General features: G+C 36.4%; 1 protein-coding gene across 2 annotated transcripts; it reads left to right on the top strand.

Moving 5' to 3' along the window:
* Positions 1 to 10,041: 10,041 nt before the first annotated feature.
* Positions 10,042 to 21,052, top strand: mymk (myomaker, myoblast fusion factor). 2 transcript variants are annotated; one of them, XM_056458746.1, is made up of 6 exons: positions 10,042 to 10,342; positions 12,869 to 12,983; positions 15,271 to 15,419; positions 17,647 to 17,763; positions 17,858 to 18,023; positions 20,302 to 20,389. In XM_056458746.1, the coding sequence occupies exons 1-5, from the start codon at positions 10,208 to 10,210 to the stop codon at positions 18,002 to 18,004; spliced, it is 663 nt and encodes a 220-aa protein (XP_056314721.1). In that variant the 5' UTR covers positions 10,042 to 10,207; the 3' UTR covers positions 18,005 to 18,023; positions 20,302 to 20,389. The 2 variants fall into 2 exon arrangements, with proteins under 2 accessions (XP_056314721.1, XP_056314720.1); XM_056458745.1 differs by having other exon boundaries at positions 10,047 to 10,342; positions 17,858 to 17,998; positions 20,302 to 21,052.
* The last annotated feature ends 3,646 nt before the right edge of the window (positions 21,053 to 24,698 follow it).

Below are 24,698 nucleotides of genomic sequence, written 5' to 3' on the forward strand. Positions count from 1 at the left end.
TAAATTAAATTAAATTTTAAGATGTAATTTTTATATATAATTTAAATAAAATAATAAAAAGTCAAATTTAAAAATGTAAAACATAATACAGTTAAATTAATCTTTAAAATGTATGAATTAAACTAAATAAATAAATAAAAATAATAGTCTAATTTAATAAAATAAAATAGTTAAATTTTAAATGTAGAAAATAAATGAATAAACAAAATAAAAATAATAAAAAAGTTAAATAAAAATAATAAAATTAAATTTTAAAATGTAAATAAATTAAATATTTTTATAAAACAGTCAAATTTAAAAATGTAAAATAAATAAATAAATAAATAAAAATAATAGTCCAATTTAATAAAATAAAAGAAAATAAATGAATAAACAAAATAAAATAATTTAAAAAGTTAAATAAAAAATAATAAAATAAAAATTTTAATGTAAATAAATTAAGTATTTTTTATAAAACAGTCAAATTTAAACATGTAAAATAAATAAATAAATAAAAATTATGAAAAGTCCAATTTAAGAAAATAAAATAGTTAAATTTTAAATAAAAAAATAAAAATAATAAAAAAGGTAAATAAAAAATTATTAAATAAAATTTTAAAAGGTAAATAAATTAAATAAAAAAATAAATAAAATAGTCAAATTTAAAATTTTTAAATAAATAAATAAAATTAAAATAATAAAAAGTCGAATTTAATCAAATAAAATAGTTCAATTTTAAATGTAAAAAATAAAAAATAAATAAATAAAATAGAAACAATAAAAAAATTAAACAACAAATAAAATAAAATTTAGTAAACGAATTAAATTTTTAAATAAATACAATAGTCAAATTTAAAAATGTAAAAATCAATAAAATTCAATTAAATTAAAAAATGTATAAAAATAATAAAACAAATAAATAAATAAAAATAATTAAAAATTCAGTTTTATAAAATAAAATTTTACAATTTTAAATGAAAAAAATAAATATTTTAAAAGTCAAATAAAAAATAATAAAATTTTAAATTTAAAATGTAAATAAAATAATAATATTAATAATAAAAGACAAAATACACAAAAATAAATAGCTAAAAATAATTTTAAAAAATAAAATAAAAGAGGTTTAAAAATGGTGTGTAAAGGCAAAAAACACTATAATCAAAAATAAAAGGAAATAAAAGAAAATCATGGTCTTTCCTTAAAATGGCTATGGTCATTGAGGCCACACAGGCTAATTAGTTAATGTTAACCAAAAGCCAAATAGCTGTTTAGGCATTGTTTTCGGTCTGGCTCAATTCTGGTATGTAATTTCAAACACGTTTTGTCCTAAGCCTGTTTCAAACAGAACGGTCTGTATAGCTGAAGTGCAATACTATCTGATAAAAGGTGTACATCTACAGTTGTAGCAGTACATCTATAAAAAAAATCATTACTAGTAATATTCTATAAGCTATTCTCTGTTTTTATTCACTGTTTTTTTTTTCTGATATATATTTTATTCCATAATGGTCTAAGAATATATCCCCCAAATTTCTAATAAAAAATATTGTCATTTTAGAGATTCTTCTTCTTCTTTTAATGAAATACACAGTTGCTCAGAATAACAGGGCTACATTTTCTTGCAGTTTTAGTTTTCACAAATCCACTAGAGGCCGCAGCATACATTTTGTGACAATCTCAAATACATTACTGGGGGCATGTATGGAATCAAAATCCCGCTAAATGTATCGTGGTTGTGGATCAAAAAATAGTAAGCATTAATCAAAAAATTGACATTGGCTGTAAAATTATAACAGGCAAAAGCAAAAACTAAACGCAGAATAAGAAACAACAAGGTCGCGTATCGAAAGAGCGTGAATCAAAAATCAAAACGTGTTAAGAGAAAATGCTTGCGTTTCCAAAAGAAGCAATTCAAGTTACATTTAAATCGTGAGTGGGCAATCATTAGTCCACTAGTCGAGATTTACAGTTGCTCCTCTAGCCAATCAGATGAGGGGGAGTGGACATCACTGCAATGCAGCGAGTGCGTGCTCAGTGTGGCAGTCAGGAATGCAATTGTTTCCAGGGAGTTTCAGATAATACCTGTCAGTGATCACAGGGGATTCATATAAATATTTATTCTGTAACTTCAGACACCTGTTTGTTGATCTGGCTGATTCATAAAATTTCCTTATCTACGGAAATAAAGGAGTAAAGTAAAGAGTAAAGGTAAAGTAAAGAGAAAAAGGCTGAATGGAGGAGGCTCATTCTTTCTCCTTGCGCTGCAGATGGTCTGTTAAACTGTTTTCTAGCTAGTGAAGCGTTCAGTTTTTCCACCTACAAAGTCCGCCATGTAAATAGCAAATGCGCCATGGCACGACGCAACTGACTCTTAAAGGGAATTGGAGATGAGACTCTGATTGGTTTAACGTACATTGTGCTCAAAACACACACATAACTCGTTACGAGATTAAATGGTCACGAAACACCAGAACACATTTTTTGAGATGTTGACAGTTATATATGCAACCCAGGCTTATTCTAAAAACGTACCTCTACAGACGTTTTTCTGCAGTTTTTGTTTTCGCGAATCCACGAGAGACCGCTGTGTACACTTTTTGAGATCTCAAATTTCCCTCGCAAGTGCCCATCGCACCTGCTGTTCTCACGTAAACCCACCAGAGGCCGCTGTCGACTGACTTTTAGACAGACTTTTTGACTGACTGAGCGAACGATCGACTGACCCACCCTCCCCCTTCCCTAAACCCAACCAATTTTATCGATTGAGCCGCCCACCCACTTCCCTAAACCCAACCAACAGGTTTCAAAAGCAATCCAAAAAAACAAACGCCCCAGTCTGATTTTTTTTACCACGTTCTCATATTTTACCTCATTCTCACCCTGCTATTTACTTGTTTGTTTTATTTTTTGGCTTCTGTTTTTGTCTTACCTGCTTTCTGAAACCACTCTTCACCAGACTTGAACCCAGTCATCGTGGTCATCTCCTCTCTGCGTCTCAAGTCCAACAACGTACATGGCCCGCTAACAGGACAAACTGGTTGCAGCTGGAATGCCGTCCATATGGAGGTAAGTGGTCAGCTGGTTAGCATGAAAAGGAACGGCGTCACACTGCCCCGCAGCGTTCGTTTAAAAACAATGAAATGCAGCCATACGTACCTCTGGCTACGTAATTCGCGGCCTCCAGAAACGTCTGTAGTGCTACGTTTTCAGAATGAGCCTGTGTTGCATATATGTGTCCCATGCTGCTATAAACACTATTAGGACACTTATATTTCACTAAAAAGTGAAAATTGGTTGCTTTGCGATATTTCGAGCAAATTCGTTTTAGGCGATTAGATCCTTGCCTGTAATCCAGCATGAAGAGTGCATGTCTCTGTACATTGTGACATCTCTGAGCGTGCAGCATCAATTCATGAGAAAGACTTGGTTCAAACCAATCAGCGCGCTCTATTGTGAATGAAGTGCAACTTCATTAATATGCATGAGATAGCTTCGAAGAAAGTTTTTACCTGTTACAGTGTTGAGACGGCAGAGTGACGCCACATTGTGTTGCCAAAACAAGTGGAAGAACAAGAATTTGGAGACACGGGTTGTCAGTGTTTTGTTTATAAATGTGCTGCAACAAAGGTTTTGTTTTCATTTTCCTGCTATGAGAGCGCAGCTGGACTCACGTGTGGATTACAATGCACGCGGCACGCAACAGAAATATATTTGTAAGAAACATTTTTACCCGAGAGCTTTTCGCATCTGGAAGTGGTGAAGTCCAGATTTGCCGCTCGTCTCCTTTTAAAAATGACACGGCTCCAGTTGGTGTTGATTGTCCTGTCTGTACAGATTTGGTAAGTGTGTGGTCAGTGTTCTTTGTTCATGTTTGTTCAGATGGTAAAGTTAGTTAGTATCGTCAGCAGTACTCTTTCAGTTTTTAAGGACATCCCTTAGTCAAAATGATTTAGTTATTATGTTTACACTACGTTAATATCACTGCAATATTATAGACCGAAAGATCCACTGTAAATGCTGCTCTCCGGATGTAAACACTTTAATCAAACTATTACCGTTGCGTAGGATTTTCGCCACATTTTGTGACAGGCTAGTCTATACACACGCGGCTTTCTGATGCTACCTACCGAGTGCATCTAAGTTCCCGAGAAATGCAGAGGTTTTTTTTTTTCTCCCATTTGCCGTGCGGTATCAAACATTCAATTAAAATTACACTCTTCCGGCAGTTCCTTGCATCCAATATCTCATTTGTCAAGTAGGGGGCATGCATGAAATGTTATTGAATGAAAGTGAAAGAGCCAAACTGCAGTTGAAGTTGAAAAATGTATAATTTGGCAAATAATATGATTACTGTTGTCCATGTAAACGCAGTCACTGTCTTTCTCCCCTGCGTCTGTGTTCGTTTTGCCTCTGTGAAAATCAGCGCATGCTAAAACGCAAACTCCCATTTTTATGCAAAACCTTCCCTGTTTCCCTCCCCCGACACTCCCACCTAAACAAAGCTGGACACACCCACTTTCCTGACTTTTTATAAACTAGAGGTGTGAAAACACCCTGCTGAGACAGAGGGGTTTCGTGGCCCTTAAAGAGCACACAATCCTGTTAGATCATGAGCTGAGGTGCAAACCATATTTTTCTGGGGTGCAAACCGTATTCTAGATACGCCCTTAATGCTTTTGCACCATGAGCTTTAGACTTTGCACCTAAATCATTAAAATAGAGCCCTTTAAGTTGAGTATAGGGAAGAATGTGTGCAGTTCAGTCAGTCAGTCCACAGCAAGCTGGTTGACTGAAGTGTATGTTGTTTCGCCCTCTGGTGAATATACACAAGAGGAGAATGCAAAAATGGCACACGCAAGAGAAATTTGAGATTATCAAAAAGTGTACACAATGGCCTTTGGTGGATTTGCGAAAACAAAAACTGCAAGCAGATGTAGCTCCAGGTGTGTATTTTGCCATCTTCAGAAATGTAGACCTGAGTACATATCCACAATGAGCCTGGGTTAAAAGGGTTACAATTGAAAGCAGTGACATTGCACATTCAGCTGTGACCCTCATTCCAGTCTTGACCATCCCAGGACAGCGAGTGTGGTCAAGAAAGTGTCTTCATCAGTAAGCATGCAAGGTCTAAGAGAGTCGCGTTACAGGGTGGCTATAGGGAATGTGGGGCGTGAGGAGAATTCGGCACACACTGCACCCTTTGTGTTCCCTTCGCAGGTGCAACAGCTGAGAGAAAAGTGCAGCTGTGAGTGACCAGCCACAGCAGTAGCTACAAATAACACAATAAGAGCTTTCCCAACATGCTGTGGACTGTGTGAAGTCTTATTTAGAAAGCCACATCAAAAAAGCCACAGGATTCAGAAATAAGACAATGTGCGCGTCTTTGCGTTATGTAGGTTAAATCGTCCAGAGGCTCAAGCATTTACAGTTCATTTCATGAGTTGCATTTTAATAACTCGCACGTCACTGTGTCACATCTGCTTCCGATTGATTTATATTGAATACGTCACTTACATTTGTTTCCTTTCTTTTTATGCCACTACACTGGATTAAATGAAAACCGGTGGAGATTATATGAAGCTTGCAAAGTATTTACAGACTAAAACGAATAGTAAAAATGCTACAATATTAAAGAATGAATATGCAATATATTAATATAATCATCTAATATTGTCACTAAATTACCTAAATTGTGGAATGGCACCCTGAAACAAGATTATTTAGGTTGTTTTAAGGAAGAAACTCACTTAATTTTGACATATTAAGTCTTCCAACAAGACAATATTGTTTTGCTTGTCTAGAAAATGTTTCTTGATTTAAGACTGTTTGGGCTAGAAACAAGACAAAAACTCTAAGAGAAGCATTTTTTGCAGTGTTAATTAGTCAAAGTAATGTAAATTGACATTTTAGATGCTAAAATGTTTGAGCGTCATAAAATAATAGACTTAAGTCAAGCAGCAACATTCCGCTCTGCCTCGTGAAGCTCATACTGAAGTAACTAAAACTGCAATTTATTCCGCTAGTCCATAATAGAGCAAATTCCTATTGACCCCACTGTTAAAATGGCCAACTTTACAGCAGAAAAAAGTGTTTACAGCAGGCTACAAAAAACGATTTTGGTGTATATAGCTAATATTACCCTTCATGACAACTGTGAGGGGAGTGAATTTGTTTATAACTCATCCGTTTCGTTTACATTAAGTTATATTAAATCTGCGTAATTAAGGGCGTGGCCACTTGAGTGACAGCTATAGGTCTCACTGCTCGCAGTCTCGTCACCTCAGCTGATTCCGGCTGATTCGCTGCTGAACTCTGCATATACATCTTTTTTTTTTTGTTTGTTTTATGAGGCTTTACATAGTCAGTTGCCTTTTGGGATTACTTCCTACAATTATCAGATAATAATGCATGCTGTGTGCGCTTAATTGTGCTCACAAACCATTCAAGTGGCCTCCATTTCCCAGGTGTGTGAAATTATTTAATGTATTTGTTATTTAGCTAATTTATTATTAATTAATTATTTTTTATTATTTAAGATAATTTATCATTTATAATTTTCTTTAGAACTTGAACGTACTCCAGAATCTGACAGATTGATTAGCTGTAGGCTATAAAACAGTTGTCTGAAATGTTGTCATATAGTGTTATGCCTGGATTTCATAAATAGCCTTGCATTTGCTAAGACAGACTATTTTTTTAAGTGTTTGGAAGTAATTTGCATTTTCCTGCTGTAGAAAAATGTCATAGGAACAATGTTTAGTGGCTCAATGTATTACAACAGTGTTTTTATAGTATATATAGGATATAAAGTATAAACACTTTATTGGTATAGTGTACAACCAAGCACATGTGGTTAGAACACAAATGAGTCGCAGGTAATGAAGTATTAAGAAATTGGAATTCTCGTTTATTTAGAAAAAAAAGTAATAATAAAAATCATGAGGAACACTTTAAATAATGCTGTAAATTAGAAATCAATTTAGAAATGTTTTTGAAACAAATCTTTGCCGTTAACAAACAAAATTAAATATGTAGGCTAATAAATGTCTTTAGTGGAGTACGGACAGCACCATTTCCTTATCCACGAAAGTAAAGGAGTAAAGTAAAGAGTAAAAGTAAAGTAAAGAGAAAGTAAAGAGGCCGAATGGGGGAGGCTTGTTCTTTATCCTCATGCAGAGGGCTTGTTCTTTATCCTCATGCAGAGGTTCTGTTTAACTGTTTTCTCACTAATGAAGCGTTCAGTTTTTCCATTTACAAAGTCTGCCATGTAAATAGCAAATGCACCATGTTGTGATGCAACTGACTCTTAAAGGGAATGGGAGATGAGACTCTGATTGGTTTAATGCACGTTATGCTCAAAATACACCAATGAGATCCCTGTGAAATCCTGATATTTTTATCCAAGGTTATCATATTGCCAGAATCTTATACGAGTCCATGCTTACTTGACTGGCCTGTTTGCAGTCCCGACCGTTCTTCAATAGAGAATGTTTGAAGTGCAAAGACCCTTTACTGTGTTGTGAAAAGGAATAGCAACATTACAAAGTGGTAAAAGCTGTCCAGTTCTAACATTGGAATTCATGTTTATTCTGAAAAAAAGCAATAATAAAAATCATGAGGAACACATTAAATAATGTTTGTTGTATCATCTGCAATGAGATACAAGTCAAAGTATTTTTTATTTGCGTTTCCCATACTGTAAAACTGTACAAAAGCACGCACATCCCTCTTAACTGGGTGCTCAGCAAAAAAAAAAAACGCAAAAGGTGCAAAATATATAGTTAACAAAGGCGGCAACACCAAAGCTCCAAAAATGCAAAATTTGATAAATTAAAAAGGCTGACACAAAGCGTGTAACGTTTGGAGGCACACGAGCCGTACATCAGACAGATTTCCATACCGTCCCAACATTTTCTGATTTGGGGTTGTAATATAAAAGCCATATTTTGACCCCGAGAAATGTTTTAATGTATCCAATGCATCTAATCTCCCTTAAATTTTTTGTACTAAATTAGACTTAGGAATGTAAATGGACATTTTAGATGCTAAAGTGTTTCAGCGTCATACAATAACAGATTTAAGAGCCACATGAAATACGAGCGCTACAAAGTGAGAATTTGTTCTTGGGTTTTTCCTTCCCTCGTTTAATTGGCTCTATCAGTACATCTGGTCCAGGTCTACGCAAGAGTCTCTAACACAACATCTTAAGCCTACACCTTACCTTAACCATTGGCATGTTTCTACCCTCAGAACCACATTCACGTCAAACACAGATTTGTAGTGACGCATACAGGTGCTTTCACCAGGCCAATGTCAATAACCCTGAAGAAACAGCTGTTTCTATAGCCACTGCTGAGGATCGATTCGCCCATGAGAAATGTCTGAGACTCAACCCACCGCCATCCAGACTGACCGGTTTAAGAAAAATACATGTCAAAGAACTCTCTGTAAGCCCAATGGTGCGTCAGGAATCGGAAAACACTTTGACTCAGCATTGACTTGGAGAATGGGGTTCAATAGATCGAGAAGTTCACCATGAATGGCTTGAATTAAAGTATTAAAGGTACTTACTGTTTAATTTGCAAAATGCCATTTAATTATCAAAAGTTGCCATGCATTAAACAAAATGTATTAAAATATGTGTTGACACTAATCAGTAGTTTACAGCAGTAAAAACATACAAGAACATTAATTTATGGTACTTTGACGTAATGCTTAGTTTTGAAATTAAACCTACATCATTCAGATCAGTTTGTAAACTCAGTGAATCTTTCATCAGACACTCACTTTGAATGGACCATTTGAATCAGTGAGTTTATTACTGAAAAATCACTCTGAATTGACTATTTGAATCAATTTGTTTATTACTGGAGACTCACTCTGATCTGATCGAATCATTTGAATCAGTGAGTTTATTACTGAAGACTCACTCTGAACGAATCATTTGAATCAATGAGTTTATTACTGAAGACTCACTCTGAACGAATCATTTGAATCAGTGAGTTTATTACTGGAGACAAACTCTGAACGAATCATTTGAATCAATTAATTTATTACTGGAGACTCACTCAGAACAAATTATTTGGATCAGTGAGTTTTTTTGTTGGACACTCACTCAGAACTGATTATTTGAATCGGTGAGTTTATTACTGGAGATACACTCTGAATTGATCATTTGAATTGTTGAGTTGTCTACTGGAGACTCACTTTGAATGGATCATTTGAATCAGTGAGTATATTACTGGAGACACAATCGGAACAAATCATTTGAATCAGTGAGATTATTACTGGAGACTCACTCTGAATGAATAACTTGAATCAAACAGTTCATTACTAGAGTATCTCTCTGAAAAAAAATCATTTGAATCGGTGAGTTTATTACTGGAGACTCACTCTGAGCAGATCATTTGAATCGGTGAGTTTATTACTGGAGACTCTCTCTGAGCAGATCATTTGAATCGGTGAGTTTATTACTGGAGACTCACTCTGAGCAGATCATTTGAATCGGTGAGTTTATCACTGGAGACTCACTCTGAGCAGATCATTTGAATCGGTGAGTTTATTACTGGAGACTCATTTTGAGCAGATCATTTGAATCAGTGAGTTTATTACTGGAGACTCACTCTGAGCAGATCATTTGAATTGGTGAGTTTATTACTGGAGACTTACTCTGAACAGATTATTTGAATTGGAGATTTGTTTATTGTAAACTCACTCAGAGCGAATCATTTAAATCAATGCGTTTACTACTGGAGACTTATTTGTAATGACAATATTGTCAATAACCCTGAAGAGACAGCTGTTTCTAGCCACTGTTGAGCATCAATTCACCCATTAAAAATGTCTAAGACTCAACACACCACCGTCCAGACTGACCAGTTTAAGAAAAATACATGTCAGAAAATTCTTTGTGAGCCCAATGCTGGGTCAGGAATCAGAAAACACTTTGACTCAGCATTCGAGAAGTTCACCATAAATGGCTTCTTGACTTATGTTGTTCTGCAATCCCGAACATATGTGACAGAAGCCACATGATTGCAGGACAGCTGCCGTTCTGATGACAGTGTGCACACAGGCCACAGCGAGACATTTAAACTTTAAAGATCCTCCAGAGCAGCCTGTGTGAGAGCGTGTGTGTGAGAGAGGAGAGCGTTCAGATTCAAACCAGACAAGCTTTTAAGTCCATCCAAGTTCTCCAGAAATCCTGAGGCCTTTTCTTTGAGTCACAATGGGAGCGTTTATCGCCAAGATGTTGCTGCCCACTATTAGCAGTTTGGTGTTTGTGCCTGCAGCCAGTGTGGCTGCAAAGAGGGGCTTCCACATGGAGGCCATGGTCTATTTCTTCACAATGTTCTTCACCGCGGTAAGAGAATTGTGGCTTTATTAGATGTGTACTACAATGTAATAGAGTTTTCTGTAAAATGTTTGAAGAAATAGCTTGTCTTTACACATTGTAAAAGATTAGTTGACGTTACTTAAAATAAGGGAGTAAACATGTTTCTTTTAAAAACACTAGTTGACTTAAAATAATAACTCATTGCCTTCGAATTTTTAAGTAAGTGAACTATGTGTTTAATTATAAAAATTAAGGTAAATCAACTTAACAGTTCCGAGTTACAATGGGTTTACTCGCTTATTTAAGTAAAGTCAACTTGTTGCTTTAAAGGCAACAGGTTTACTCATTTTTTTAAGTAACTAATAATACACTTTTACAGTGCAGCTTGTGCATGTCTTTAAAATGCAGGGTTCCGCACAATTCATTCATGTTGTCCCAAAACAAATCTATTAAGTTAATTTAACAAACTTAAGTTGATTGAACAAAAAAATTAAGTTGTCCCAAAAAAAATCTCAATAATTGTGTTGATTCAGTTTATTTTGAATAAGTAGTTTGAACAAGAAAGAAAAACTGTTTTTTTTTTGTGCCGTTCAGCCAAAATAAATGTTAATTCTGCCATTATTTACTCATTGCCACTTGTTTTCTTTCTTCTGTTAAACACAAAGGAATATACACTGAAGAATGTTGGAGAAAAACAGCCATTTTATTTTTTGTTCCTAATATTCATGTCAATTTCTTAAGAATATCATGTTTTTTTGTGTTCAAGAGAGGAAATAAATTCGTAAAAGTTTAGAAACACTTGAGTGCGAGTAAAAATTGAGGAAATTTTCTTTTTTGGATGAACCATCGCTTTAAGGGGCTGCCCAGCAAGCACAGGATGTCAACATGACGTCAGATTGATGATGTACCCCAACGTCGTGGGGACGTTGCATTTTGGGTGGAAATGAAAATCGGGTTGATGTCAGAACCCAACGTCAGACCGATGTCAGTGTCTAATGTTGGACAGACGCAACCTAATAACAACCAAATATTAACGTCTAATGATGTCACAGTTTGACGTTCTGTGCACGTTACCATTATGACGTCTTTCAGATGTTGGATTTTGGTTGCCATACCTGCCGAATGAATGTCAGTATTTGACGTCGATATGACGTTGGCTTTAAGATGTTGGCTCGACCTTGGATTTTGGTCTCTTTCTAACACAACCTAAAATCAACCAAATATCAACGTCATATGATGTCGTTATTGGACATCAAAATAACATTGTCCTTAGATGCTAGCTAGATATTGAATTTTGATCACCCGACATCACCGCGTAAATATAACCTATTATTAATGTCTTATGACGTTGTGTGCCTGCTGGGTGCTCACACAGAACATTGCCCTGTGCTTAGAAATTCAAGATGCATCACAAAAGAATGTAAGAAAAAAGGTTTTAAACGTTAGATTCGTTCAATTCTTTCAACTTGACATACTGTCTTAACAATATTGGTCATGTGCATAACGGCAAAAATATAAAAAATCTGTGGGATGTCATACTGTAGGTGTCCGCATCAATTTACACAGAATAACAATTTATTTAATTGTTTTATTTTTTAAATTAGAAAATAACAGATATTGAATTAGATCTGCGTTCATTTTTAATCAAATCTACTCTATTATCAAGTAATTAATAAGTTATTTGAGTAAAAATTAATTGATTCGATATTATGTGTTTCAATTAAAGGAGACGTTTACAGTAAAAAAACACATAATATGTGATAAACATAAGGAAAACATGCAAAAAAATACATGAAACGTGGGATTTTGAAACATTTTGACATGAAAAAAGATGTGATCAGGCGTGATTCGTTGTGTTTTTTTATGTAAGGTCTACGGTACAACACAGTGGCTCAGTGGTTAGCACTGTCGCCTCACAGCAAGAAGGTCGCTGGTTCGACCCAGGCTGGATCAGTTGGCATTTCTGTGCGAAGTTTGCATGTTCTCTCCGTGTTGGTGTGGGTTTCCTCCGGGTGCTCCGGTTTCCCCCACAAGTCCAAAGACATGCACTATAGGTGAACTGACAAAATTGGCCATAGTGTATCAGTGTGTGTGAATGCAAGAGTGTATGGGTGTTTCCCAGTACTGGGTTGCAGCTGGAAGGGCATCCGCTGCGTAAAACATATGCTGGAATAGCTAAAATAAATAAATATGAATGAATAAATAAGGGACTAAGCCGAAGGAAGATGAATGAATGAATTTTCCTGTAGCTCAAACAGTAAACCATACATATGGGTTCACTTCCCAGCAAATGCAAGAACAGATTTTGTTCAGCCCGCATGAATCTGCCTTTATTCTTAACGCATAACGAAGTTCCGTTTACAAAGCTCGAGCTCCATTTGCTCAACTGTAGGGCCGTAAAAAGGTCTACTTCATAAATTTCTCCAGACAAGAACATGGAAAGCTTCATCTAATCTGTTCTAGAGCCTTTTAAATTTACATTTATGTCCTCGGCAGATACCTTTCTTTCAAGGTGGCTTATAGCGCTCATGTGTTTTCTCCATCTGTGCTCAGATTTACCACGCGTGTGACGGTCCGGGCTTGTCCATTCTCTGTTTCATGAAGTATGACATTCTGGAGTACTTCAGCGTGTACGGGACAGCCATATCCATGTGGGTCACGCTACTGGGTGAGCAAATAATAATCAAATCTAACTGTGAGGTTTTCTCTGTGTTCATGTTCAGTTGAAGTCAAAATGATTAGCCCTCCTGAATTATTTTTATTTCTGTTTAATGGAGAGATTTTTTTTCAACACATTTCTAAATATAATAGTTTTAATAACTCATTTCTAATAACTGATTTATTTTATCTTTGCCATGATGACAGTAAATAATATTTGACTAGATATTTTTTAAGATACTAGTATTCAGCTTAAAGACATTTAAAGGCTTAACTACAGGTGACTGTGGGTTAATTAGCATACCTGTCAACATTGGGATGTGAAAATAAGGGATATGCCTACCATAATAAGGGATGGCCCCCCGCCCAAAAAAACTCCCCAAATTACTAAATATGTTCTTCTGGAGCTGTTTCATTGTAAATAAACAGTTTAACGGTCAGTAATATGTTTTATTATTATTATTTACAAAATAAACTAATCAACCCAGGCTCATTCTGAGATAGTAGTCCCGTGGACGTTTCTGGAGACCGCGAAATACGTAGCCGGGGGTACGTACGGCTGCATTTCATTTTTTTAAGTGAACGCTACGGGGCGGTGTGACGCCGTTCCTTTCGGCGCTTGCCGGCCGGTCGCTCGCCTCCGTGTGGAGGGCTTTCCCGCTGCAACCAGTTTGTCCGGTTAGCTCTTCGTGTACTTTGGCGGACTCGAGGCGCAAAGAGGGGCTGACGACGACGACAACCGGGTTTGAGTCCGGGGAAGAGCGGTTCCTGAAATCAGGTAAGAAAACAAAAACAAAATCCAAAAAATGAAGCGAACAAGTTCGTCACAGGGTGAGAATGTGGTCAAAATCCAAAAACGTGGTAAAAATCAGACGAGGCCTTTTCTTTTTCTGGACGGCTTTTGTGAATCGTCATTGGTTGGGTTTAGGGACGGAGGAGGGTGGGTCAGCCGATTGGCCGGTCGCACGGTCAATCATTCTGTCATCCAGGCAGACAGGCGGAAGGTCGTTCGACAGCGGCCTCTAGCGGGTTTACGCGAGAACGGCGCGGGAAAAAGCGCACACAGCGGCCTCTCGCGGATTCGCAAAAACAAAAACTGCAAAAATACGTACCTCCTGGGACGTATTTCGCGGTCTCCAGAAACGTCCATGGGACTACGTTCTCAGAATGAGCCTGGGTTGAAATTAATAGTATACATTGGCAGCAAATAAATTAGCAAACTGTTCAGCTTATTAAAATTATTAGCTATTATAAAGAAATAGAATCAAGTTATCAAATCTTATTAGTCTTTTCTTCACTGTATAACTTACACATTCAGATTAAAGAGCAACAAATGAATCTCATTTACTTGGATTTTTCGTTTGATTCATTTAGGACAAAAGTAGTTGTTTAAAAAAAAACACCAAGATCAACATCTTTAGATGTTATTCTTATTAGTAGTAATTATGTGTATATGTCTGTTCAAACACGCACCCAAAACCCAGACTTTCAAATTATGTGTGCAGAATCCATATGGGAAACAGCATCTATTTATCACTATGAAGAACGTCAGCTGACAGTCACGCACTGCTATATTACTGTTTTGAGGATTGCATATGAGGGGCGACAACACCAGTAAAGAAAAGTAAAGGAAATCCCACCATTTTTACATTTATTTCAAATAGTTTTCATGCTTAAATAAAGCCAAAGCACAGAACAGACTCACATTAAAGAGCAAGGGGCAGCCCCTGGTGGTTCGGCGGTATGGGTTGCGTATAAGGAGGATCGCCCTTTAATAATTATTTGCCACCCTTCAGAGGAGACTGAAAATACGGGAGAAATACGGGAAAATATCTTTACGGGATGATAGCGGGATAGAACTGTAAAATACGGGAGAATCCCGCGAAAAACGGGAGGGTTGACAGGTATGTTAATTAGGCAAATCATTGTATGATGGTTTGTTCTGTAGACAATCGAAAAAAATATTGCTTAAGGGGGCTAATAATATTGACCTTAACATTGTTTTAAAAAAATAAACTGCTTTTATTCTAGCTGAAATAAAGCAAATATGTCTTTCTCAAGAAGAACAAAAATTATAGGAAATACTGTCAAAAATTCCTTTCTTTGTTAAACATCATTTGAGAAATATTTATAAAGGAAAAAATAATCAGAGGAGGGCGAACAATTCTGTAAATATGTATAATAAAATACACGTGTCAAACAAAGCAATTCAAAATGTTATTTTTCGCGAGCCTGGTGACAGGTGTTTATGTCTTGCATTCCTCTTTGACGTGTCAAGAATATGCTTCCATTTGCAGCGCTTGGGGATTTCGATGAGCCCAAACGCTCTTCGCTCACCATGTTTGGGGTGTTGACCGCAGCTGTGAGGATCTACCAGGACCGACTGGGCTACGGCATATACTCCGGCCCCATCGGGACAGCTGTCTTTATGATCACAGTCAAATGGGTGAGTTTGAGACACGTCTTACGTAAAAGTCAACTTAAAGTCAACGCATTTGGTCATGTGCATGATGACAAAATATCTGTGAGAAGTTGTCTGCATCATTTTACACTGAATAACATTTTTTTGTTGTTAATGAAAAATAACAGAGATTGAATGTGAACTGGGATTGTAAAAAGTAAAAAGACTTGAAAAAATGAGTAAACCCCTTGGTTTTAAATCGATTTGCTGCCTTTACTTAAAAAGTGAGCAAACCTGTTGCATGAAAGTTATTAAGTAAATGTAAGTAAGCCCATAAAAGAGAGTAAACCCATTGGTTTTAAATCGTTTAGTTGTCTTTACTTAAAAAAGTGAGTAAACCCATTGTTTTAAATCGATTAGTTGTCTTTACTTAAAAAGTTGAGTAAACCCATTGGTTTTAAATCGATTAGTTGTCTTTACTTAAAAAAAGTGAGTAAACCCATTGGTTTTAAATCGATTAGTTGTCTTTACTTAAAGAATTGAGTAAACCCATTGTTTTAAATCGATTAGTTGTCTTTACTTAAAAAAAGTGAGTAAACCCATTGTTTTAAATCGGTTAGTTGTCTTTACTTAAAAAGTTGAGTAAACCCATTGGTTTTAAATCGATTAGTTGTCTTTACTTTAAAAAAGTGAGTAAACCCATTGTTTTAGATCGATTAGTTGTCTTTACTTAAAAAAGAGAGTAAACCCATTGTTTTAAATCGATTAGTTGTCTTTACTTAAAGAATTGAGTAAACCCATTGTTTTAAATCGATTAGTTGTCTTTACTTAAAGAATTGAGTAAACCCATTGGTTTTAAATCGATTAGTTGCTTTTACTTAAAAAAGAGAGCAAACCCATTGGTTTTAAAGTTATTAAGTAAATTAACTCTGTACATAATGATAAAAATTAAGTTAATTTGACTTATCAGTTCCAAATTCCAATGGGAACACTGACAAATAAATAGTTTGTTGTGGTAATCTTCAATCAAAGTCTGAGCATTTGCTTTGCGTTTGGAGTGGGCGGTCCTTCTCTATTGATGTCAGTCTCATCCGCAATATTCTTAGCCACGCCTCTCTTACCAGTAGTTTTCTATAAGGGAATGATGCTCAGAAAGAAAGCTTCACCCCATACTCAATATTCCATTTCAGTTGGAAGTACTTCAACATACTGAAATAAAATTCTCTGCAAATTCTGATTCATGAGGACTTCAGGCTTTTAAATCGAAACATTCTTTACACTGCGCATATATAAGGTCAAAGAGATAAGTAAACAAGGCATAATCATTTTATCACACAAATAGCTCAATTATTTTATTAGCGAACTCACTCTGCATTCCAAGTTTGGTCTAAAATTCAATCATTGGGTGAATACAATATGAAGACAGTACAAAGTACTTGCGTTTTCATTCATTCATTCATTTTTCTTAGGCTTATTATTTATCAGGGCTTGCCACAGCGCAATGAGCCGCCAACTATTCCAGCATATGTTTTATGCAGCAGATGCTTGTAAATTGTGACCTCAACTAAAGTGTTGCCCAAAATTCAACTAAAATATAATAGTTACGAACTGTCACAAGACTGTGTTGGTGTTATGATCACCAGCAATCTACCGGCTGCAGATCGCTGGGAAACATGAAGTTTGCTGGAGAACAACAAATCCTCCACATTATGGACTACAACTTCATACATGCAATCCGCCCTCACACACCTGTTTCAAGTTCAGATGATGAGCACACACACAGCCAGAGGATCGTTACGAACTGATTACAAGGACTTCAAATACAGAGCAGACATACACATCTCGCCTTGTTTGTTTGTTAGTTTATGTTGTCTGCTGCCTGCCTGTACTGACCATTTGCCTGTTATTGACTACTACTCTGGATTGGATACATCGGTTTGCACCAGTGCTGAGCATTGCTTGCCTGACCTTTTTTAATAAACCTGCGCTTGGATCCCCACTCCCTTTGTCAACGTCTCTCTTGTGACAGTTGGTTTAAAAATAAACATCTTGAGGTCAATTTTGCATCACACGACCAAGCAAACTACTAACTGTTAACTTAAATAGCAGTTGAGAAATAGAAATTAGAGTCTTAAAAAAATCTGAAGCTCAAAATGAGCTCGATGAGGAACTGTATTTTACTCATGGCAATGTGGAAACTAAGGATTTTATTATCTACCACAAATGCTTTCACAAGGTTTTACAATACAGTTTTTTTTTGTCTTTGCTCCAGTTGCAGAAAATGAAGGAAAAGAAAGGCCTTTATCCAGAAAAAAGTGTTTACACTCAACAAGTGGGCCCAGGGTGCTGCTTCGGTGCACTTGCTTTGATGCTTCGCTTCTATTTTGAGGTAAAAAATATGAAAATGTGCAGCTACCAAGGGAACACATTACACAAGTTATTAGGAAAGCCTGTGGTAATGACTTTCCCGTTTACTCCCGCAGGAGTGGGACTACGCTTATGTCCACAGTTTCTACCACGTGTCTCTGGCCGTGTCCTTCATCCTACTGCTGCCCAAGAAGAACCGTTATGCTGGGACAGGACGCAACGCAGCCAAACTCAACTGCTACACCCTCTGCTGCTGTGTATGATGCATCTTTTTATCTGGAGGTGAAAAGCCTCTTTAAGATGTCAAACAGACTCATAGTGAGCATTTAAAGGGATAGTTCACTCAAAAAGACCAATCCTTTACAATACATCATTCACTCATGTTGTTCCAAATCTATATTCTGTCTGGTGGCTCATTTTTATGTAATTTGAGCAAATATTAATGATAGGCACAGTATGTCTTTTCGTCAATTCAATAACAAGTTGACAGCGCTAAAAATTGGAGTCAAAAATTGACCTTGTCCAATTTTCATCACATTAAGAGTTTGATTAGATGAGTGTTTCCCAACCCTGTTCCTGATGGCAAACTAACAGTACAACCTCTCCCTAATCAAACACACCTGAATCAACTTATCCGAACATAAGAGGAGACTCCAAAACCTGAAGATAATGAGTCAGATAAGGAAGACCTCCAAAATATGTACTGTTGGTGTGCCTCCAGCAACAGGGTTGGGAAACACTGGATAGAGCTAATAAACTACCTACACTCTGCCTACTGGCCTAATCGATGATCAAAACACAGGCTCATTGGAAATACATAATAATAATAATAATAATAATAATAATAATAATAATAATAATAATAATAATAATAATAATAATAATAATAACAGTTCCTTACATTTATATAGCGCTTTTCTGGACACTCAAAGCACTTTACACATTTTTGGGGGAATCTCCTTATCCACCACCAGTGTGCAGCATCCACCTGGATGACGTGATGGCAGCCATATTATCCACACACAGAGGAGACAAAGTGATGAAGCCAATTATTATGAGGGGTGGTTAGGAGGCCATGATGGACAGAGGCCAAATTTGTCCAGGATGCCAACCCTTTTTAAAGGACATCCTGAGATTTTTAAACACCACAGAGAGTCAGGACAGTGCTCACTGAGCAGTATAGAGTCCCCTTCACTATACTGGGGCATTAGGACCCACGCAGACTGCATGTTAAGCACCCCTTGCTTGTCTCACTAACACAACTTATGGCAGTACCCTAGCTTTACCATGTGGTCCCCCATCCAGTTACTGACCAGGCGCAGCCCTGCTTAGCTTCAGTGGGTGACCATGTGAGAGTTGCAGAGAGCTAGCTGCCAGCAAATTTTCACATTAATGATATTTACAGGGACATATTATAAAGGAATAAAGGATTATATCTGTGCAGTTCTTTGCACAACACTAAATAAATTCCACAAAACACCTTAACAATTTGTAATCTAATAACTTAGCCTCATCTATTTATCTCCATATGGAAGACTTTTCTGGTGTGGTCGGTTTGCTTGGTAGCTCACTTTGTATGGCCATATACTTGTGTGTGAACTTGGATTCAACTGCGATGAAGTAAACGTTAAAATGTTGTTGTCGCAGCTTTGTTTTCTCCAACCCAGGCTCATTCTGAAAACATACCTCTATATATATTTCTGGAGACCGCCAAATATGTCCCAGGAGCTACATTTTTTTTTCGCCAATCCACCAGACGCCGCTGTGTATGCTTTTTCAGATCTCAAATTTCTCTCGTGAGTGCCATTCGCGCCTGCTCTTCTCAAGTAAATCCATCAGACTGCTGTCAACTGACTGACTGAATGACCGATCGACTGACCCACCCTCCTCCTTCCCTAAACCCAACCAATAGTGTTTTCAAAAGCACAGATTGACCCGCCCACCCACTTTCCTAAACCTAACCGACAGTTTTAAAAAGCAATCCAGAAAAAGAAAAGCCCTCGTCTGATTTTTACCTGAAGTTTTCAGATTTTACCACATTCCCACCCTGTTATTTTACTTGTTTATTTTGTTTTTTGCCTTTGCTTTCTGGAACTGTTCTTCACCAGACTTAAACCCTGTTTTCGTGGTCAACTCCTCTCTCCGTCTCAAGTCCGCCGACGTACATAGCGAGCTACTGGACAAACTGGTAACAGTGGTAAAGCCTTCCATACGGAGGTAAGCGGTCAGCTGTAAGCGAGAAAAGGAAAGGTGTCATACCGCAACGTATCGTTCATTTTAAAAACGAAATGCAGCCATACGTAGCTACATAATTTGTAATCTCCAGAAATGCATATAGGGCTACGTTTTCAGAATGAGCCTATGTTGCTTAGTTCTCATTTCATGCAATTGCACTTGAGCTACCAGTACATTCTTTCTTCAGAGAATAAAAAAGTCATACAGGTTTGGAACAACATTAGGGTGATTAAATTATGACAGAAATTGCATTTTTGGGTGAGTTCTTCCTTTCGTTTTCCAAAGACTGCCATCATGTTAATCACACTCCTTCTCTCAATGGCAGACTTCACAACCTCAGATGAAGGAAAAAGCACGGACTATCTGGACTACTCCTCAGAAACCCTGGATGCGGACCTGTGGTCCTGGCCTACCGTTACACAAATCCCGGCCACGCACCATGTAACGCAAGAAACCGTGTCTGTTAACGGCACCCTGAAAGTGAGGACAGTTATACGACCTCCCAGCAGGCCAAGTATGCATTGGACAACTCATTCACAGGGACAGCACGATGCCCTGCTAGTGAAAATCCCAGAAAAAACAGACTCATAGCAAGATATGGATAGAGAATAGACTATCCACCTGAAAAGGAAACACCAAGGCTGGATTTGACTCCTCAAATCCAGCTGGAAAGTTTGAGTCACAAAAAAACAGCAGACACATTATCTATCCAAAATGAATAAACTGTCTTTCAAAGGTTTCTCAGCAGGGACCACTTGTCTATGTCCGTTTTAAGAGGCTGTAAAAGAGGCAATTTAATTCTTTATACTCATCTGTTTGTGCCAGACAGGTCAGACATCATCTGGGTACAACTAAACATTCAACCAAACCTATAAAGAACAAGACAAGTGGATTGATATATATAGCGGTGGATGGAATTTTCAAGCAAATCTGTGGGTTTTAAAAATAATTTTATATGTAAATATATTTATTTATTGTTTCATTTGTTGTACTGTATCTATCTAATGTTTTTCAGTTTTGAATAAATGTTTTTTAAGATTTATTGTCGTTTGAACACACTGTGTACATTCAGGGGAAATTATTATTCAAGGAAAAACTGTTCAATTACAATGCTGAAGAAAGAAAACTCTTGTGGCTTTCTTCAAAACTCTTCAGACTTCAGTCCATTTGAGTCGGTCCATCTGCACGCTCTCGAAACTCTCCAAAAATTACAAACACACATGGCATGTTTTAGACAAAACAGTCTCCCAGCAAACGTGAATGAAACTTTGGGTCGGCAAAGACTTCTTTGACTAGAAGCCAGGCCACCAGCTCCTGCGCCCAGAGAAAGGTGTTTTTGTCTGGGGGGGAAGCTGGCAGCTCGTGACTCTCCTGGCTGTCTGTCCTAATCTGCCAAAAAAGAGTAACCTTACACTTTTATTACACCAGCGTGAAGCACTTTTGGGCTTCTTTATGACCACTGTCTGTTTAAAACCACTTTGTTCGTGGTCTCGGCCCCCACACACACACTGTCTGAGGAAACTCCACCAAGCCCCACCGCCGCAAGCTTCATTCGAAAGCAAGCGTATCTAGACTGCTGTTTTTTTATTCACAGTCTGCCGTGGCCTTCCTCCGTTTCTCTGGCTCTCTTTTTGTTTTTGAGTTAATGCATTTTTAAAAAAAAATTAACAATCTATTCTTTTTATCACAGACAATTTGATGTTCAATGTCAAGATTAAAGCACATCTTAAAAACTTTAACCTTCCAGTAAATTACATTAATGCAATACTACTACACTGGACCAACACACACATTATTTGTGTGTATATATATATATATATATTGTGTGAATATATACATTGTTGACCACGATTACAGGTTTTGAGTCCAGTGAAGAATGGTTCCAGAAAGCAGGTGAAACAAAAACAAAACCCAAAGCATAAAATAAACAAATAAACAAGGTGAGAATGTGGTAAAATCTAAAAACGTGGTAAAAATCAGGCAAGGGCTTTTCTTTTTCAAGATTGCTTTTTAAAACCCTGTCGGTTAGGTTTAGGGAAGTGAGTGGGCGCTGGTTAGTAGGGAGTAGTGCTTTTTAAAACACTATCGGTTGGGTTTAGAGAAGGGGTTGGTCAGTCAGTCAGTCGGCAGCGACCTTTGGTGGATTTACATGAGAAGAGCAGGTGCTAATGGCACTTACGAGAGAAATCTGAGATCTGAAAAAGCGTATACAGCGGCCTCTGATGGATTTGCGAAAACAAAAACAGCAAAAAACGTACCTCTTCTGACATATTTGACGCTCTCCAGAAATGTATATAGGGATACGTTTTCAGAATGAGCCTCGGCTATGTTTTCAGAATAAGCCAGGGTTGATTAAATTTGTATTACTGACTAATTGCATAACAAAAATCTATATTAGTAATCTAAATTAATAAATAAACATTCTGTAAAATGTAATCTGTAATTGTTTTTTTTCTGTCATTACTTCTCAAATACTTTTGGCAATTTACAGTATCACAGATTTATGTATGTCAAGTTTGTCAAGTTGACAGCGCGGTGGCGCAGTGGGTAGCGCTGTCGCCTCACAGCAAGTAGGTCACTGGTTCGAGTCCCGGCTGGGCCAGTTGGCGTTTCTGTGTGGAGTTTGCATGTTCTCCCCGTGTTCGCGTGGGTTTCCTCCGGGTGCTTATGTTTCCCCTGCAAGTGCAAAAACATGCGCTTCAGGTGAATTGGGTAATTTAAATTGTCCAGTGTATGTGTGTGAATGAGGGTGTATGGGTGTTTTTCAGCAATGGGTTGCATATGCTGGATAAGTTGGCAATTCATTCCACTGTGGCGACCCCAGATTAATAAAGGGACTAAGCCAAAAAAAAATGAATGAATGAGCATGTCATTACATTTACAAGAGGGATTAATACGGTCATGGCAATATACAATAAACACTTTTGAAGTAGCTATAAGTTTAATATTTTAATTGTTTAACTAACTGTCATGTGACCATCAGAGGACTGTGAACATGCAACTGTGTCATAAAATGATTGACATAATAACATTTGAGAGATAAAGTAATATAAAGACATAAAGTACAGGTTCAGCCTGACCAAAAAAAAATGTAACTCCTATTCTAGATGACCAAACATTTTTGGTCAAGGTTTTGCAGTAATGTTTGTAATATAGTGCAATATTATTTTAATTTAATGACTGAATTTGAAGAATTTTCAGCATCATTACTCTATCCTTCTGAAATATTTCTAATAAGCTTATATTCTGCTCTATTATGATCAGATATAATGGGTACTTAACGTTAGAAATGTTCGAAAAAATATTAATGTTCAAATCATTATTGGCTTTATATTTTTGTGACAGTAAATTTCCCTTAAATTTCAGAAAGTTCAAAATAATAGTATTTTTAAAAGTAAAAAAATATAAATTTTAAGCTGCATCTGAAATTAATAACCCAACAAAGTTGAAGTCAAAATGATTAACCCTTCTCTGAATCTTTATTCTTTTTCAAATATTTCCCAAATGATGTTTTATTTGTTTTAAGTCTTATTTGTTTTATTTCAGCTAGAATAAAAGCAGTTTTTAATTTTTAAAAAACCATCAGGGGTGCGTTTCAAAACCATCGTTAGCCAACTAAGGTTGCAAGTTCCGTCGTTACAAACATAGTTCGTTGATTTGGCGTTTCCCAAATCCATCATTCCAACAAACATTCGCAAACTGCGTCCCAAACTTGTATGCTTGCATACACCTCTGGAGCTGTAGTTACATAATTCCTGGCTGTGTTCTATCCCCAGTTATCCCCCTATGCCCTATTCATTTAGAACATTCTAACATTTAAAATTGGAATTATTCAAATAAAAGCATTAAAGTCATCTCTCTGAGGTGAAATTTGCTTGCAAAGTATTTTTACAGTTCAGTTTTAGCAATCTTCATGTTTACAATTGTGCTCCCTTTGCAGTGCACTTTGAAAACATTGATGTCATTTTGAACGCAGCCGTGGCTCATGACGAAAGCTATAGGTGACCTATTATTTAAAAGCGGAATTCATGTTACGTCTCCAAAGCTTGTGAAAACAAATATAGCATAAGTTAAGGGTTAATGGTTATGGTTTTAATATATAGTAGGTTATTTATTAAGTATCTGTACTGTACATGACATCGGCCTGCTGGTTAGAACATTTCTGCAGTGGTTTGCATGGGTCAAATTGGAAAAATAGACTTTTAAAAAAATGTAAAATAAATAAACAATATCCCACTTAATAATAATAATAATCATCATCATCATCATCATCATCATTATTATTATTATTATTATTATTAAAGTTATAAAGTTATTATTACTTTTAAAGATTTTTTTTCATTTCCTAATAAATAATATATTAAATTTCATTTCTTAATAAATCGCCTCATTATTTATTTATTTATTTATCTATTTATTTATATAATTTATATATGATAATAGAATACATGTTAGCTTTTGTAAGTGATTTTACATTTTAGAACAGAATATGTAATGTTCTCAATAATATTTGTAAAGGAAACACAGGCCCTAAATGTGCCGTTTACATATATTTCAATTAATATGGAAAACGAGTGCATGTTTTTACCAAAACTAATATTGGATTTTTTTTAAATGCGTGTGCGTGTAAAACAATATAACAAAGAAATGATGGGGTTCTTCTCTAAAGTAGTTGTTACTCCACCCCATTTAGAGCATCATTATGGGCGTTTTATGTTACAA

Source organism: Danio aesculapii, chromosome 5, assembly GCF_903798145.1.
Source record: "Danio aesculapii chromosome 5, fDanAes4.1, whole genome shotgun sequence".
In the NCBI taxonomy this organism is placed as follows: Eukaryota; Metazoa; Chordata; class Actinopteri; order Cypriniformes; family Danionidae; genus Danio; species Danio aesculapii.